This window comes from Citrus sinensis, chromosome 9, assembly GCF_022201045.2.
Source record: "Citrus sinensis cultivar Valencia sweet orange chromosome 9, DVS_A1.0, whole genome shotgun sequence".
Taxonomy (NCBI): Eukaryota; Viridiplantae; Streptophyta; class Magnoliopsida; order Sapindales; family Rutaceae; genus Citrus; species Citrus sinensis.
In genome coordinates, this window is record NC_068564.1 from 19,724,705 (window position 1) to 19,741,311 (window position 16,607).

The following is a 16,607-nucleotide window of genomic DNA, read 5'->3' on the forward strand; positions in this document are numbered from 1 at the left end:
AATAATAGGGTGGAAAATACCGATGTACTATGAGACAAAACACATTAAATCGGAATTGGTGATTTTTTCCTTTTTCCCCGTGAGTTAAGTGTATGTGAAACGCCAAAAAAATAAAAATCAATAAAACAACATTAATTATTGATTTGGCTTTTCAATTGTTAGTATAGCATTGGTTTATTAGAATAAAACTTGTACTTTAACTAACTTGTATTCATTGATAATTCGATGGTTTTGAAGAACAAAATCTAGTCAATAAGTTTCGGTTAGGAAAAAGGAGGTGAAAAGGGTGTGCCTTAATATAATTAACACCAATTCCTTGTTAATAATTTTATTTCTCCTATAATAATTTAATTGCTGTCTTGTTATGATTTTATTATTGTTAGTTCCAACATTAATTATTGATTAACAGTGGCAGACAAGCAGATTGGCACGATGGCGATCATGTATCGATTAATGTTGATGACATACTTGCTGAAGTACCTGATGAATTATATCTTCCTACAATCCCGAAAGTACCTGAGCATCTACGTAGTGTGAATGTAAAATCCTATGAGCCAGAAATGATAGCAATCGGTCCTTTTACCTAAGAGCTCCGCTCTCGAGATCACTTGAAAGGGATGGAAGAGTACAAAAAACGATTTCTGAAGAAGCTTCTCGAGCGACAGCTTCTCGAGCGAAGAGGGGAACAGCTTGCAAGAACCCTTGTCTCGGACATGAGAAAGTTAGAAGGGGAAGCTCGTAAATGTTATTCAGAAAAAGTAAGTCTTACTTCACACCAGTTCGTGGAAATGATGCTCCTTGATGCTTGCTTTATTGTTGAGCTATTTTGCTACAGATGGCTAGGAATAGGGTACGGTAATGACCATACTTTCAGGATAATTTGGAACTCTAGGATACTGGGGCGTGATTTGTTGTTGGCTCATAATCAACTTCCCTTGTTCGTTCTTCAGAAGGTTTATGACAGGACTACGACACCTGGCGAAGAAAATTTCCATTATATGATTTCAATTTCTTCAGATATGCATTTGAGAAGGCACAAGCACGGACGGACGGCGCACTAAATGCCGGCGAAAAAATAGAGCATCTACTGGACTTCATATACAAAAATTAATGGATAGCTCGTCCAAACATTGTGCAAGTAGAAAATGAGTTCATACGGATACGATGTGCCACAGAGCTCCAAGAGGCTGGAATCAAGTTCGAGAAGATACCGAAGACAACAACGTACGAGTTGCCAGAGCTACCAATCTTGTTTGAAGAGGTTATCATACAAACAGCTCCTCCAAACACTGAGCAAGTAAAAAATGAGGAGTTCATACGAATACGATGTGCCACAGAGCTCCAAGAGGCTGGAATCAAGTTCGAGAAGATACCGAAGACAACAATGGACGAGTTGCCAGAGCTACCAATCTTGTTTGAAGAGGCTAAGGGAATAATGAAAATCTCAGAATTGACAATTGATAATGGGACCGAGTCCTTACTCCGAAATCTGACTGATTATGAGCAGTACCAAAATACACGGTATGGTCCTCTCGTTAGTTATATAGATGTCATGGACGGTCTCATCAATACCGTAAAGGATGTGAAAATACTTTGTGAGAGCGGGATTCTTACTAACTGTTTAGGTGACGAAGAAGTGGTTGCCCAGATGTTCAATAGGCTTGGAGTTTGTGTCCGTCTCCCACCTGAGAACAATTACAAAGAAATGCTCAAGAATGTGAACAAGTACTGTGACAGAAAATGGAACAAGTGGATGGCGAACTTATGGCACAATTATTTCAACACTCCATGGGCAATCATTTCTTTCTTCGCTGCACTTGTACTGCTCATACTTGCCGCCGTACAAACCGTGTTCTCAGTTCTAGCTTATTTCAAGTCATCATGCTTGGGGGAGGGCCTTGTCTTATTAATAAGCTCCGTTTTCATGAATGTGGGACAATATTGTCGTGTATTGCATTAAGATGCTTTGTGATGTATAGCATCAAATAACAGTAGAAACAGTAAAAAACAGCAAAAGCAGCAAAAACAGCAGCAAATGAGTGCAGCTTAAAGTGAAAAAAATACATGAACATAAAAACACGGGCCAGTAGGCTATGGTGAAGAGCAGCAGGAAATCCTATCTACAACTAGCAATGCCAATATGCCATGATCAAGAAAGAACCTAACAATTAGATCGATATTGCAATGGCTGTCATCATCAGATGCGATAAAAAAAAAAGAAAAAATCTATCTGAATAGACCTAATGTGCAAGTTTGAGATTTGGTACACATGGCCAACTATATATATATAACTATTCGACAGTCATGTAAAACACAGTTTTATACTACATTATTCAACAGCTTAAATTATTTTATAAAAATACATGAATACTTATTTAAGGGATAATCAATTACAGCATGGAATCTCTTGAGAAGATTTGGTGATAAAATTGATCCAGAAAAGTTTGAAATAGTTTGAATGACCAAGTGCGAATTGTACCTATGATAGCACCACAATGCATGTTGGCATATGGCTCTTCGCAGGTGATGATTTCCCACAATGCCATACCAAATGAGTAAACATCAACCTAGACAAAGAAAAGAAAGCTTAAATGATGTTATCACCATATAGGCCTTCACACTTATATTTGCTTCTATTATGATTATTCGAAAAAAAGAGAAAATAAACCCTCACCTTTTCAGAGATCCTATTGTTGCTGCCATTCAATAGCTCTGGTGCCATCCACGGAAGGGTTCCACACACGCCACCGGATACAAGTGTATTGCATTTAATTCTTGACAAACCAAAATCTCCAACCTGCAAAAGCAGGAAAGTCAATTCTGAGTGAAATATGCTATTCTTCCAATCATTTTATGCTCGCAAATTAAAAGATCCAAAGACATTAGCCTACGTATGCTTTTAGTAACAGCATTTAATTAATCACATGTCAAGAGCAAGGGTGTCTGCAAGTGTTGACACAAAATAGAAGAAGGCCATTGATGAGCATATAATACATACATATTTTACCATTAATTAAATAATTGTTAGTTATATTTATTTGTTATTTTTAATTAATTAAATTATTTTATTGAATAGGGAATTAATTGGAGATTATGGATGAAAAGTGCATAAAGAATAACAACTGAACAACATTGAAGATCAAGTCAATTTGTAGAAGCAGTTAAGCAAATGTATATGAAATTCAATCTGAAAAAGAAGCCAATAAATTGAATTCTCCATGCTAGTGCAAACAAAGAAGAAATTTAAAGCTAAAGTGGCCTGCACGTGAGAAGCAATTGCATGGCATTACAAAAAGAATGAAAATTCCAAGTGGGCTCCACGTGCATGGGCTCAAAGTCGGTTGTGCTTGGCTTGTTTTAAATCCTTTTGATTTGAGGATTTTGGAGGGTGTTACGATATAAAAGCCAACCTTTGGCTTGAGAATAAGGGGAGCCGCCAGAGTAAGAAGAGAGGAGTAGCCGCCAGTGGAGGAGAATTCGGCTTTGGAAGAGAGCAATCCGCAGCAGCAATATTTCGGCTTCCCATGGCTGATTTTATTTCTTTTGTTGCTCTCAATTCAAGTATGTCTAGCTAATTTTCTTACACTGAGGTTAAGGATGAAACCATATTTAATAAAATAATTATCTTTTTATTTAATTAATTCCCTATATATGTTCTTTGATGATTATGGTTTTTATTTCACATGATTAATTGGATGTTAATAAAATCTTTTCATCAATTCTGTCATGCATTATTGATTGTTAGGATTAATATTCGATTAATTCTATGCTTGGATCTATAAAGTTTATACATGATTATCTTTGATTTTATGTCTTTCATTAAATTGTTTACATGGAGTGCTTAGGAAACTTTGACTCTTTGTTATTCAATATGTTTACATGAGATTCTTAGATGTCATATTATTAAGCAGAAAAAGAACCTACATTAGATTTAATTACTTGGGCTTAATTGTTATATTCATGAGATGACATAGATTGATTTCGAGTTGTCACTCTAAAATTGGGGATTAATTAATAATTAGATAATTACTAATTGAATAGTGGTGGATTCTGAAACCTTGGTAATTCTTATCTTATTGAATTCTCCTTTATTTTAATTGCTTCTTTAGTTTAATTGGTTTAATTTTCTTAAAAACTCAATTTGCTCAACTAGGTTAGAATTAATATTAATTTTAGATTTAAATTAGACTTTTCAATTTATAACAATTCCTGTGGGATCGACCTCGTTACCACTATTCTATCTCTAGATTCGTGCGCTTGCGAGTACATTAAAATTTTCACAACAAGTTTTTGGCGCCGTTGCCGGGGATTGTGCTAGAAAGTCAGTTTAATCTAAGTTGATTTGATTCTTCCACTAGTTATAATTTAGATTGTCTTTTATATTTTTTTTAATTAAAAAAAAAACACAAAAAAAAATTTTTTATTTGTCTTTAAATTCATTGTTTGGTTGTTTGATTTCTTTGATTTCTTTTTTATTATTGTTGATTTGTTTTATTTTATTTTGTTTTTCTTTCTTTCCTTGTCTGGTTAGTTTATGAGTGTTTGGGAACGTGATTCAACAAATCGTTTGGTTAAAAGAGAGTCAAAAATTGATAGTAGTCAAACTAGTTCTTTAGAAGTGATGGATGACCCAAATAGATTATTGCCAATACTTCCACCAGTGCAAGCAGAGAAAACCCTTAGAGAATATTTTTCACCACTTGCAGCCAACCAACCATCTTGTATTGTGTTGCCACAAACCACAGCAACACACTTTGAACTCAAGCCCTCTGTCATTCAACTTTTACCATCTTTCCATGGGTTAGAGAGAGAGGATCCATATTTGCACATTAAGGAATTTCTTGACATATGCTCTACATTCCGTTTTCAAAATTTTAATGATGAGTCAATTAAGCTTCGTATGTTCCCTTTCTCATTAAAAGACAAAGCAAAAGCTTGGTTGAATTCACTTCCTGCTGGATCTATTAGTACATGGGATGAATTGAGTAATAAGTTTCTCACCAAGTTTTTCCCTATGTCTAAAACAAATGCCCTTAGGAGAGAGATAAGTGATTTTTATCAAAGAGAGGGTGAGCAATTTTACGAGTGTTGGGAAAGATTCAATGATTTACTCCTCAAGTGTCCCCACCATGGTTTTGAAAAATGGAGACTTATACAATGCTTTTATAACGGTTTAACCATGTCAAATCGTCATATGGTAGAGTCTATGAATGGTGGGAGATTTTTGAACTTACATGAAGGGGCTGCATGGGATTTCTTTAATTCACTTTCTGAGAATTCTCAACAGTGGGATTTTTCAAATCAAAGAGAAAAATCATCTCAAGTTTCTAGAAAGGGGTTATATGAAGTTAAGGATGACTTTGATGTGAAAGCCACTCTAGCTACGCTTTCTAGGAAAGTAGATGCCTTAGCTCTGAACCAATCAATGAATCATCATCCTAGTGTAGCTAATGAGGTTTGTGCTATTTGTTCTAACGTGTCTCATACAGCACAGAATTGTCCATCATTACCAGCCTATCAAGAGGCTTATTCTGAGCAGGTACATGCCTTACAATCATATGAGAAAACCTCCAATAGTCCATATTCATCCACATATAATCCTAATTGGAAGAATCACCCTAATTTTTCTTGGAAACAAAATCAACCTTTGTCAAACCAAGGAGGACAACAATTTAACATGCCCAATCAACAATTTGTCCCTTCTAACCAAGTATATCCTCCTGCCCAACAACCTATGTCTCAATTTGTTGCACCCCAACAAAGAAAGCCTTCTTTAGAGGATACACTTCAAAGTTTCATTCAGTCAACCCAACAAGCTTTTCAGTCAAACACTCAAGCTATTCTAAAGCTTGAACATCAATTGGGTCAATTAGCAACTACTGTAGCTGAGAGAGAAAAAGGAAAATTTCCAAGTCAACCAATTCCTAATCCCAAAGGAGTGCACGAAGTTGGATCGAGTTCAAGCCATCAACATGAAGAAGCAAAATCTGTTATGACCTTGAGAAGAGGAAAATTATTTGACAACAAAGTAGAGGTTCAAACAAGGAAGATATCTGAGCCTACTTCTTCAGATTCAGTTCCATCACAAGACTCATCACCAAATGATCCTGAAGAGAGTGGCCCGCCAGCTTACATTCCCAAGGCTCCTTTTCCTCAAAGGTTAACAAAGGTAAAGAAAGGGACTTCAACAGGTGAGATTATGGAAATCTTCAAACAGGTAAGTATAAACATTCCTTTACTCGATGCTATTAAGCAAGTTCCTTCATATGCAAAGTTTTTGAAAGATTTATGCACTAAAAAGAGAAATTTGCATGTCACTAAAAAGGCGTTTTTAACTGAACAAACTAGCAATTTACTTCAATGTAAAATGCCACCAAAATTTAAGGACCCTGGTTCTCCTACTATCTCATGTGTTATAGGGAACCAATGTTTTGATAAAGCATTATTGGATTTAGGCGCTAGTGTTAATCTCTTGCCTTACTCTGTTTACATGCAACTTGGACTAGGGGAATTAAAGCCAACTTCTATTATTTTGCAACTTGCTGATAGGTCAATGAAAATACCTCGTGGTATTATAGAGGATGTGTTGATACAGATTAATAAATTTTATTATCCTGTTGATTTTATCGTTATTGATACTCAGCATGTACATGATCCTAAGAAACACACTCCAGTTATTCTAGGTCGTCCTTTCTTAGCTACAGCTGATGCTCTTATTAATTGCAGGAATGGAAACATGCAGCTATCTTTTGGTAATATGACCATGGAATTGAATATTTTTAATGTTACCAAGCAGCCACAAGAAGAAGATGAATTTGTTGACGCGAATATGATAGAGGAATTAGTAGAAGATTCATTCATTTCAAATCATAATGATGATCCATTAGAGGCATGTCTAACTCATCCTGATTTATCTTTTAATGATGACAGTGCAATTGCAAAAGTCAGCGCTTTACTTGATGCACCTCTAATTACGGACACAACTAAATGGAAGGCAAAGTCAGAATTACTGCCTCATTCTGAGAAGAAAATTGGCCCACCTGCGGAGGCACCACCAAAATTGGAACTCAAAGCACTGCCCGACACTTTGGAATATGCATTCTTGGGAGAATCTGACACTCTACCTGTTATTATTTCTTCTTCCCTCGATCTTGAGCAAAAAGGTCAGTTGTTAGGTATTCTAAAAGAGCATAAGGAGGCAATAGGATGGACCATTGCTGATATTAAAGGTATTAATCCAGTAGATTGCATGCATCGTATTCATCTTGAAGAAAATGCTAAACCTATTAGGGAGATGCAACGTAGGCTAAATCCTAACATGAAAGAAGTGGTAAGAGCTGAAGTAATCAAATTATTAGATGCAGGAATTATTTATCCTATTTCAGATAGCTCTTGGGTTAGCCCTGTGCAAGTTGTTCCTAAGAAATCTAGTATTACAGTAGTTACTAATGCTAATAATGAATTAATTCCCACTAGAGTAACTACAGGTTGGCGTGTTTGTATTGATTATAGAAAATTGAATTCATTTACAAGAAAAGATCATTTTCCTCTTCCATTTATTGATCAAATGCTTGATAGACTTGCAGGTCATGAGTTTTATTGTTTTCTAGATGGATATTCAGGTTATAATCAGATCCCTATAGCTCCAGAGGACCAGGAGAAAACTACTTTTACTTGTCCATTTGGAACTTTTGCATATAGGAGAATGCCATTTGGTTTATGCAATGCACCTGCTACCTTTCAAAGATGCATGCTTAGTATTTTTTCTGATATGGTTGAGAGATTTCTTGAAGTATTCATGGATGATTTTTCTGTTTATGGAGATTCTTTTGATGAATGTTTGCAGCATCTAACATTAGTTTTGCAGAGATGTAAAGAAAAGAACTTGGTTCTAAATTGGGAAAAATGTCACTTCATGGTAAAACAAGGTATTGTTCTTGGTCATATAATTTCCAGCAAAGGAATAGAAGTCGACAAAGCTAAGGTGGATTTAATTTCTAATCTTCCACATCCCAAATCTGTAAAAGAAGTAAGATCTTTCCTTGGACATGCTGGTTTTTATAGAAGATTCATTAAAGATTTTAGTAAAATTTCTAGACCTTTATGCAATTTACTTGTTAAGGATGCACCTTTTATCTTTGATGAATCTTGTCTTGATGGTTTTGCAAAGCTTAAGAAATTGTTGACTTCTTCACCTATCATTCAGCCACCTAATTGGGATTTGCCTTTTGAAATTATGTGTGATGCATCTGATTATGCTGTAGGAGCAGTTTTAGGACAAAGATTAGATCGTGTGCCTTATGTGATTTATTATGCTAGTATGACACTCAATGATGCACAGTTGAACTATTCAACTACAGAAAAAGAAATGCTAGCTGTGGTATTTGCACTTGATAAATTCAGATCTTATCTTATAGGTTGTAAAGTGATTATTTTTACTGATCATGCTGCTTTAAAATATTTGTTTACTAAGAAAGATGCCAAGGCAAGATTGATTCGTTGGGTGTTGCTTTTACAAGAATTTGACATTGAATTTAGAGATAAAAAAGGTTCTGAAAATGTTGTGGCAGATCATTTATCTCGCCTTGATCTTAAATTTATTCCAGAATCTTTACCTTTGAATGAGTCTTTCCCAGATGAGCAACTTATGAGTGTAAATGTCGTACCATGGTTTGCTGATATAGTTAATTACCTTGCTACAGGTCAAATCCCAGAGCACTGGACTAAGCAAGATAGAACAAAGTTCTTATCTAAAGTGAAAGACTTCTTTTGGGATGATCCCTATTTATTTAAATATTGTGCTGATCAGATTATTAGGCGATGTGTTCCCGATAATGAAATTCAAAGTGTTATCTCATTTTGCCATGAACAAGCTTGTGGAGGCCACTTTAGTGCTAAAAAGACAGCAACAAAAATTTTACAGTGTGGTTTTTATTGGCCTACTCTTTTTCATGACGCTTATATTTTCTGTTCTTTGTGTGATAGGTGCCAACGTATGGGTAGCATTTCAAAGCGGAACATGATGCCACTCAATCCTATTCTTGTGGTTGAGATCTTCGATGTATGGGGTATTGATTTCATGGGACCTTTTCCTCCATCTTGTGGTTATCAGTATATATTGGTTGCAGTGGACTATGTGTCGAAGTGGGTTGAAGCTATTCCATGCAAAACCAATGATCATAGGGTTGTAGTGAAATTCTTGAAGAGTAATATTCTGTCTCGTTTTGGTTTCCCTAGAACAATCATTAGTGATGGTGGTACCCATTTTTGCAATAAACCTTTCAAAACTCTTTTGGACAAATATTCTATTACACATAAGGTTGCCACCCCATACCATCCTCAAACCAGTGGCCAAGTAGAGATTTCTAATAGAGAGATCAAGCAGATTCTAGAGAAAACAGTTAGGCCAGATAGAAAGGATTGGTCTTTGAGACTTGATGATGCATTGTGGGCATATAGGACTGCTTTTAAAACACCAATTGGGATGTCACCTTATCGACTTGTGTATGGAAAAGCATGTCATCTGCCAGTAGAGTTGGAGCATCGTGCATATTGGGCGATCAAGAAATTCAATTTTGACATGCAGCAGGCTGGTTCCAAGAGAAGATTACAACTAGCAGAACTTGAAGAGATCAGGAATGATGCATATGATAATGCCAAGATTTACAAGCAACGTATGAAAGTCTTTCATGACAAGCACATTTTGAGAAAATCCTTTACACCAGGTCAGAAAGTACTTTTATATAATTCCCGATTGCATCTCTTTCCAGGTAAGTTACGTTCTCGATGGTCTGGTCCTTTTATAGTTCGTACTGTTTTCCCTTATGGAGCAATTGAGATTGAAAACCCTAAAAATGGTGATTTATTTAAGGTCAATGGGCAAAGATTAAAACCATTTTTAGAGTTAAGAACACCAGAAGTTGAGGAGATACTTTTAGATGATCCTGTTTATCAGGATTAATTATGTCCATCTTTGCACTCTTGTTTTATTTTAATAGTAGGTTTTCTTCTCTTTGTTTGTTTTTCTTTTCTAGTATTTTTCTTTTCTAATGTTTTCTTTTTAGTTGTTCTTTTTTTTTTTTTTTAAAGCTTTCCCAGCCCATCCAGGTGTGTTCTCTCCAACTTTCTTTTTATTATTTATGTTTATTATTATTATTATTATTATTATTATTATTATTATTATTATTATTATTATTATTATTATTATTATTATTTCTTTCATTTGTTTGCATGCATATCTTTTGTTTGTGCAACATTGAGGACAATGTTCCAAATAAGTTTGGGGGTGGGAATAGTGTGTGTTTTTTTTGTTAAAAAAAAAAAAACCACAAAAAAAAATTGAAAATTTTAAATAAAAATTAAAAAAATTTTTTTTTTGTTTTTTTGTTTTTATGTGAAAAGCCAATGATAAGAATTTGATTGACAATGAATATAGTTTTTAGAAAGGGTTGAATATTGTCTTAGTTTATACTTGATTCTTGTGTTAGTTCCTCTTGATTGAGATTCTTTAAACCATGAGCACTAATATCAGTTCTTTCATGATTTTGACTTGAAATTTGAGATTGACGCAGCCTGAGTTGAGAATTTTAGATAGAGTAAATGACTGTTTATCTTGATTCTTATCTCCACAATACACAATAATATACACGGGCACCAAAGTCAGAAATAGCTACCTATAACCCTTAAGAGTGAAGCTATCCTTGAGTAATTTGGGCCTATGTACCACCAGTATGTAGAGGATAATCTACCATGAGAAGAAGGCTACCTTAAGGGGTAGAGTGAAAGCTCCTGACTATGGTTAAAAAAAAAAGAAAAGAAAAAAAAATCAAATCAAGTGCATGTAAAAAAAAAATCAAAAGAAAATGCACATAAAAGCCTGTGAAAAAAAAAAAAATTGGAGATCAAGATGATAAGATTAGTTTGACCTACTATGTTCTTTGTTTAAGGCGAAGGCTGTTGATGTTGAGGATTTTGGGAATAGATTTGATTGAATTGATTTCACACACACACTACAAGAATCGAAAGAGAGGTGGGATTGACTATTGAATTAAAGTTAGAACTTTGCTAATATTTGAAATTTTCTTTGAGCTATATAATTTTTGCAATCTTTGAGGCTATTTTTCATGGTTTATTTAAAGTTTTTCGTTCTTTTGATTTAATTTAATTTATTTATTTATTTTTTTTAAAATGATGTTTGTGGGTATCATCACTGAAGCCCTCACGAGACTATAACTCGTCCACTAGGGCCGCCTAGGGGTTTAAAGGCTTGTTGCATACGCTAAATGCAATCGCGATTACCTGCGAAAGTGGTTTAGTTAAGATTTACTTTTTGTTTCATTATTTTTATTTTTTTTAGTTTTAGTTTTAGTTTTGCTCGAGGACTAGCAAAATCTAAGTTTGGGGGTATTTGATGAGCATATAATACATACATATTTTACCATTAATTAAATAATTGTTAGTTATATTTATTTGTTATTTTTAATTAATTAAATTATTTTATTGAATAAGGAATTAATTGGAGATTATGGATGAAAAGTGCATAAAGAATAACAACTGAACAACATTGAAGATCAAGTCAACTTGTAGAAGCAGTTAAGCAAATGTATATGAAATTCAATCTGAAAAAGAAGCCAATAAATTGAATTCTCCATGCTAGTGCAAACAAAGAAGAAATTTAAAGATAAAGTGGCCTGCACGTGAGAAGCAATTGCATGGCATTACAAAAAGAATGAAAATTCCAAGTGGGCTCCACGTGCATGGGCTTAAAGTCGGTTGTGCTTGGCTTGTTTTAAATCCTTTTGATTTGAGGATTTTGGAGGGTGTTACGATATAAAAGCCAACCTTTGGCTTGAGAATAAGGGGAGCCGCCAGAGTAAGAAGAGAGGAGTAGCCGCCAGTGGAGGAGAATTCGGCTTTGGAAGAGAGCAATCCGCAGCAGCAATATTTCGGCTTCCCATGGCTGATTTTATTTCTTTTGTTGCTCTCAATTCAAGTATGTCTAGCTAATTTTCTTACACTGAGGTTAAGGATGAAACCATATTTAATAAAATAATTATCTTTTTATTTAATTAATTCCCTATATATGTTCTTTGATGATTATGGTTTTTATTTCACATGATTAATTGGATGTTAATAAAATCTTTTCATCAATTCTGTCATGCATTATTGATTGTTAGGATTAATATTCGATTAATTCTATGCTTGGATCTATAAAGTTTATACATGATTATCTTTGATTTTATGTCTTTCATTAAATTGTTTACATGGAGTGCTTAGGAAACTTTGACTCTTTGTTATTCAATATGTTTACATGAGATTCTTAGATGTCATATTATTAAGCAGAAAAAGAACCTACATTAGATTTAATTACTTGGGCTTAATTGTTATATTCATGAGATGACATAGATTGATTTCGAGTTGTCACTCTAAAATTGGGGATTAATTAATAATTAGATAATTACTAATTGAATAGTGGTGGATTCTGAAACCTTGGTAATTCTTATCTTATTGAATTCTCCTTTATTTTAATTGCTTCTTTAGTTTAATTGGTTTAATTTTCTTAAAAACTCAATTTGCTCAACTAGGTTAGAATTAATATTAATTTTAGATTTAAATTAGACTTTTCAATTTATAACAATTCCTGTGGGATCGACCTTGTTACCACTATTCTATCTCTAGATTCGTGCGCTTGCGAGTACATTAAAATTTTCACAACAGCCATATTCAATATTATCTAAGTTTTTGCCACCTTGCAAATCGGTTGTTGGGGATCCCTCAAATTGACAAGCAAATTGTCACACTTCAAATCAAAATGCACGATATTCTTCATACGTAAATATTCCATGCCAAAAGCAGCATCCATCATGAGCATTAGCTTTTTGTGGCGATCAAGTATTCTGCAGGAATTGCTGGAGATACAAGGGAAAATAAGATATGCTGGTCGACTCACCTGTCCTTCTTTGTAAGGACAAGCCTCAGTGATCCATTCACCATATATTCAGTTACAGTGGCCATTGTTCCTCCAGGTCCATTGGGGACGACACCATAAAATGCTACTACATTTGGATGGTGAAGATTTGATATGATATGCGCCTCTCTCCAGAAGTCTTTAATCTGTATATTTACTAATGTTATATTTCCATCCCAAAAAAAAAAAAATTCTGTTTGGTAACGACTTATTTGTGAACTCCCCGTGCATCGACTTCCCATCTCTTTGTACAAAAGGTTGGGTGAAATTTTTTATTTTTCCATATTTAGAAAAATAAGGATGTCAACACAAAGCAAAGTACTATGTATTTTATCTAGTGTGGATGGGCATGCAACTGTTTGTACAAAGAGTTACTGGAAGAAGGAACATTGCAAACTCCAACGCACATCTGCACTAGATTTTGCCTCCCTATATATAATGAAGATATATACTAATGAGTGGGATTTTAACTATTCTGATCTAAAGAGTCCAAAAGGTAGGATATAATCTTGCAGTGTCATTTTACATGCATGCTTTTATTAACCCAAAAAAAAAAATTGTTCAAGCATTTTAGAGCAAAAATTTTCAATAACTTGTTTCTGATTTTCCACAACTGAAATGTGTAATGCATATTAACAAAATTAAATTTTACAAATATGAATATCGTGATAAGAGTATCTTGAGTAGAAGGAAAGAGAAGACCCACCAACCGTTCTTGTTCTGATGATCTGCCCAAAAAACAACTCTTTTTGATTCTCTTAATGGCAATATCTGTTCCCCTCCATTTTCCACGATAGACAGTTCCAAATGTACCGGAACCTAACTCTTCCAATTCTTCAAGATCACTGTCCTTGATTATCTGCAGATAAGAATATGAATAATGCATTTAATTCAACATATATAGACTTTCACAAAAGTTTATCACAAATTAATTAAAATGATTGTCATAAACCTGCAAACCGTAAATGGCAGCTTCCATTTCAGCCATTGCGGCATCACCTCTGACATCCTAAGAAAGATAGGATTTCAGCTCATGTCAATCAGCAAAGCCATTTTAATAATGGAACAAATCAACAAACAATAGGGAAAATGTCAAGTGCTACCTCAAGGTCAGAATCTGAATCGGCACTCTCAGTTTCAGTTACCAAAGGAGATGGATAATCATCACTGACATCATCTTGTACAAATGGCACAACCGATGAGGAGGAACGGATTCCTGGAGTTAAACTATCAGTTACATCTTCCACAATAACGGCATACTTGAGCACATTGTGTTCATCATCATTTTCTGACAGTACAACTTGTGCACGGACGGCAATTCTAGGATTTTGTCCCTCATTTGATCATCTTATAAATAGCTTTTCAGCCCCGTTGTTATAATAAATTCTGGGGTCTTCATATTGATAGTAGCCTCTCTACTTGAAGCAGCACTTGTCAATTTCTGAGGACAACCGAAATGGCTCATATATAAGCCAGTTTAAGCTTTTATATAAAAATTAAAAGGAAATATACTTACAGAACTTGGGTTTATGCATTCTTGATTAGCAAGCATCTTGTCTTTATGACTGTTTTCTGATGGTTCAGTTTGGGCACAATATGCAATTCTAGGCTTTCGCCCCTCAGATGATACTCTCCTGAAAAATACCTTGTCAGCCCCATAGTAATATTTGTGGTCTTCGTCATTGATTGTACCCTCTCTACTTGAAGCAGGATTCATCAATTTCTGAAGACAGCATACAGAAATGACTGAAATATATGTCTAATTTAAGAATGTATATGATTATACTGAAATATACTTACGGAACTTGGGTTTATCCATTCTTGATTAGCAACTGCTTGAGATGACACAGATAGTTTTACTAAGGATCCTGGGGTAACCGGTTGACTAAGCTCAGTCATTGTAGACTTCTTGTCCTTTGAAGATAGTTTTACAGAGGATCCTGGGGAAACTGGTTGACTTATCTGAGTCAGAGCACACTTCTCATCCTTTGTAGCATTGAGTTTTTGACCTGAAACTCAGGCATAGTTGTTGTATCCAACTGGTAACCATAAAGGTTCTCTATTATAAAACCTGCAGAACTTTCTGCAGTAGCTATTTGTAAAGAGAAAAGTGAGCTTCCTGAGTTCGGTGAATGTCGTACGGGAAGATTACTGCTGGGTTGGTAGTTAATATTATTTTCAATGGCTTTATTATTTGGTGTAACTTCTTTATTTCCTATAAGGTGTTTCCAATGTGGATCAGAGGAAGCGGGGTTCCCATTCATAGCCTTGATTTCCTGAATAGTTTTAAAATTATCATTGCAGGATTCTAGCATCTTGAACGAGGGCTGATTCTGACAAGTGGTTCCTTGGTGTTTCTCATCAATTACATCTTGCCAGTGCATTGAAAACCCCTAGAAGAACTTGACACTGCTACCGATGGTGGTTTCGCTCTTCCAATATTTCTTGGGCTCTGAGAAATAATCGCTTCTTCCAAATGGTGAGTAGAGCTGTTATCATGAACCCGTAACCTTGAGTCAGAAAGCACCCTTTCCCTGTGAACAAGTAATCTGTAGTTCTTATAACTTTGATTATATGGTGTACAATGCACAATATCTCTACTGAGGCCACAATTGTGCAAATGCAAGTGGTAGTTGTTAGTCTGGTCGGTTTCTACTAAATTTTGGTTGTGCTTGTGGTAATTCATCAATGGATGATGGTCATGAGAAAGATTATCATAATGACTTAGGGAATTCACATTATAGGAATGGTCGCAAAGAAATTTGTCCATAACACAAGGATTATCATTTCCATTGCCATCACATGGCCAGTCCACATAAAAATGTTCATTAGAATTGAAAGGATCTATACGCTGAGAAGAAACTGTTGTTACAGGAACGGATGGATTCAATGACTTGCCTGCCACACAGATTGGAGGTAATGTATTAGCATTATTTGAAAACATCCCACCCAGATTTGCGGAGTTTGGACTATGATCCTTAATTTCAGAGATATAAGCAACTGTAGGAGAGTCTCTGCCCATATGTGTTGTGTGGCTGGCCAAAGTCTGCCCACTAGAACTTCTTCGAGGACTCACATCTAGCATGCTGTTAACAGCAGAAACATACTGATTATCAGCATCAGTCTGTTGTGTGGTCTTTCCCTCTAAAGAATTTGGACTGTCAGGTTCACCTAAAGATACGAGAAATATTCGCAGTCTTTGAGAACCCCCAATTCTTTCCTGCTCTTGATATTCTTCTATCATATGATGGAGATCCTCATCGGAGCAAACAGATATAAGTGCATCAAGATCCTCACCAGGGAGCTGATACTTGATTGTATGAGGTTGATTATAAATTCCTGATGTTTTCCTCATTAATTCCTCCCAAGTAAGACTTTTCCTTATGGATATAATTCATGTCTCCCCACCTACATATCTAAGCTTCCCATCACTGGGCCTGGAAAATATTCTTCCCCCAAAGCTACAAAGAAATTTCATTTTTCTAGTAAAAGGACTTTCTGCATAACCTAAAGTGTAGAAAGGATGATAAGACTGAGGAGACTCCACAACATAAACAGGGGAACCGGACAATTCTGTTGCAACTTGATCACAATGATTTTCATCAAAAAAATATACCTTAATATTGTCCAACAGCACCAT

At 35.1% G+C, this 16,607-nt stretch overlaps 2 protein-coding genes and 1 non-coding gene across 3 annotated transcripts; 1 reads left to right on the forward strand and 2 right to left on the reverse strand.

Annotated features, from left to right (window-relative positions):
• Positions 1–617: 617 nt before the first annotated feature.
• Positions 618–1,960, forward strand: LOC127899913 (UPF0481 protein At3g47200-like). The gene is made up of 2 exons (XM_052434060.1): positions 618–978; positions 1,119–1,960. The coding sequence occupies exons 1-2, from the start codon at positions 618–620 to the stop codon at positions 1,958–1,960; spliced, it is 1,203 nt and encodes a 400-aa protein (XP_052290020.1).
• A 430-nt stretch (positions 1,961–2,390) lies between these two features.
• On the reverse strand, positions 2,391–16,607 carry LOC127899914 (uncharacterized). Its single transcript, XM_052434061.1, is given in 10 exon segments — positions 2,391–2,567; positions 2,675–2,797; positions 12,749–12,896; positions 12,950–13,113; positions 13,674–13,826; positions 13,920–13,976; positions 14,071–14,301; positions 14,484–14,690; positions 14,768–14,976; positions 15,344–16,607. Coding segments are annotated over 10 exon segments (2,733 nt in total).
• Positions 5,030–5,136, reverse strand: LOC127900135 (small nucleolar RNA R71). The gene has a single exon (XR_008052156.1). It is a non-coding gene; the product is annotated as a small nucleolar RNA R71 (small nucleolar RNA).

What these genes read in the sequence shown, in the direction of transcription:
- LOC127899913 (XM_052434060.1), top strand. Translation starts at nt 618, where the DNA reads ATGGAAGAGTACAAAAAACGATTTCTGAAGAAGCTTCTCGAGCGACAG. An exon ending in TGACAGGACTACGACACCTG is followed by an intron (nt 979 to 1,118) that starts GCGAAGAAAATT and finishes ATTAATGGATAG; the next exon opens with CTCGTCCAAACATTGTGCAA.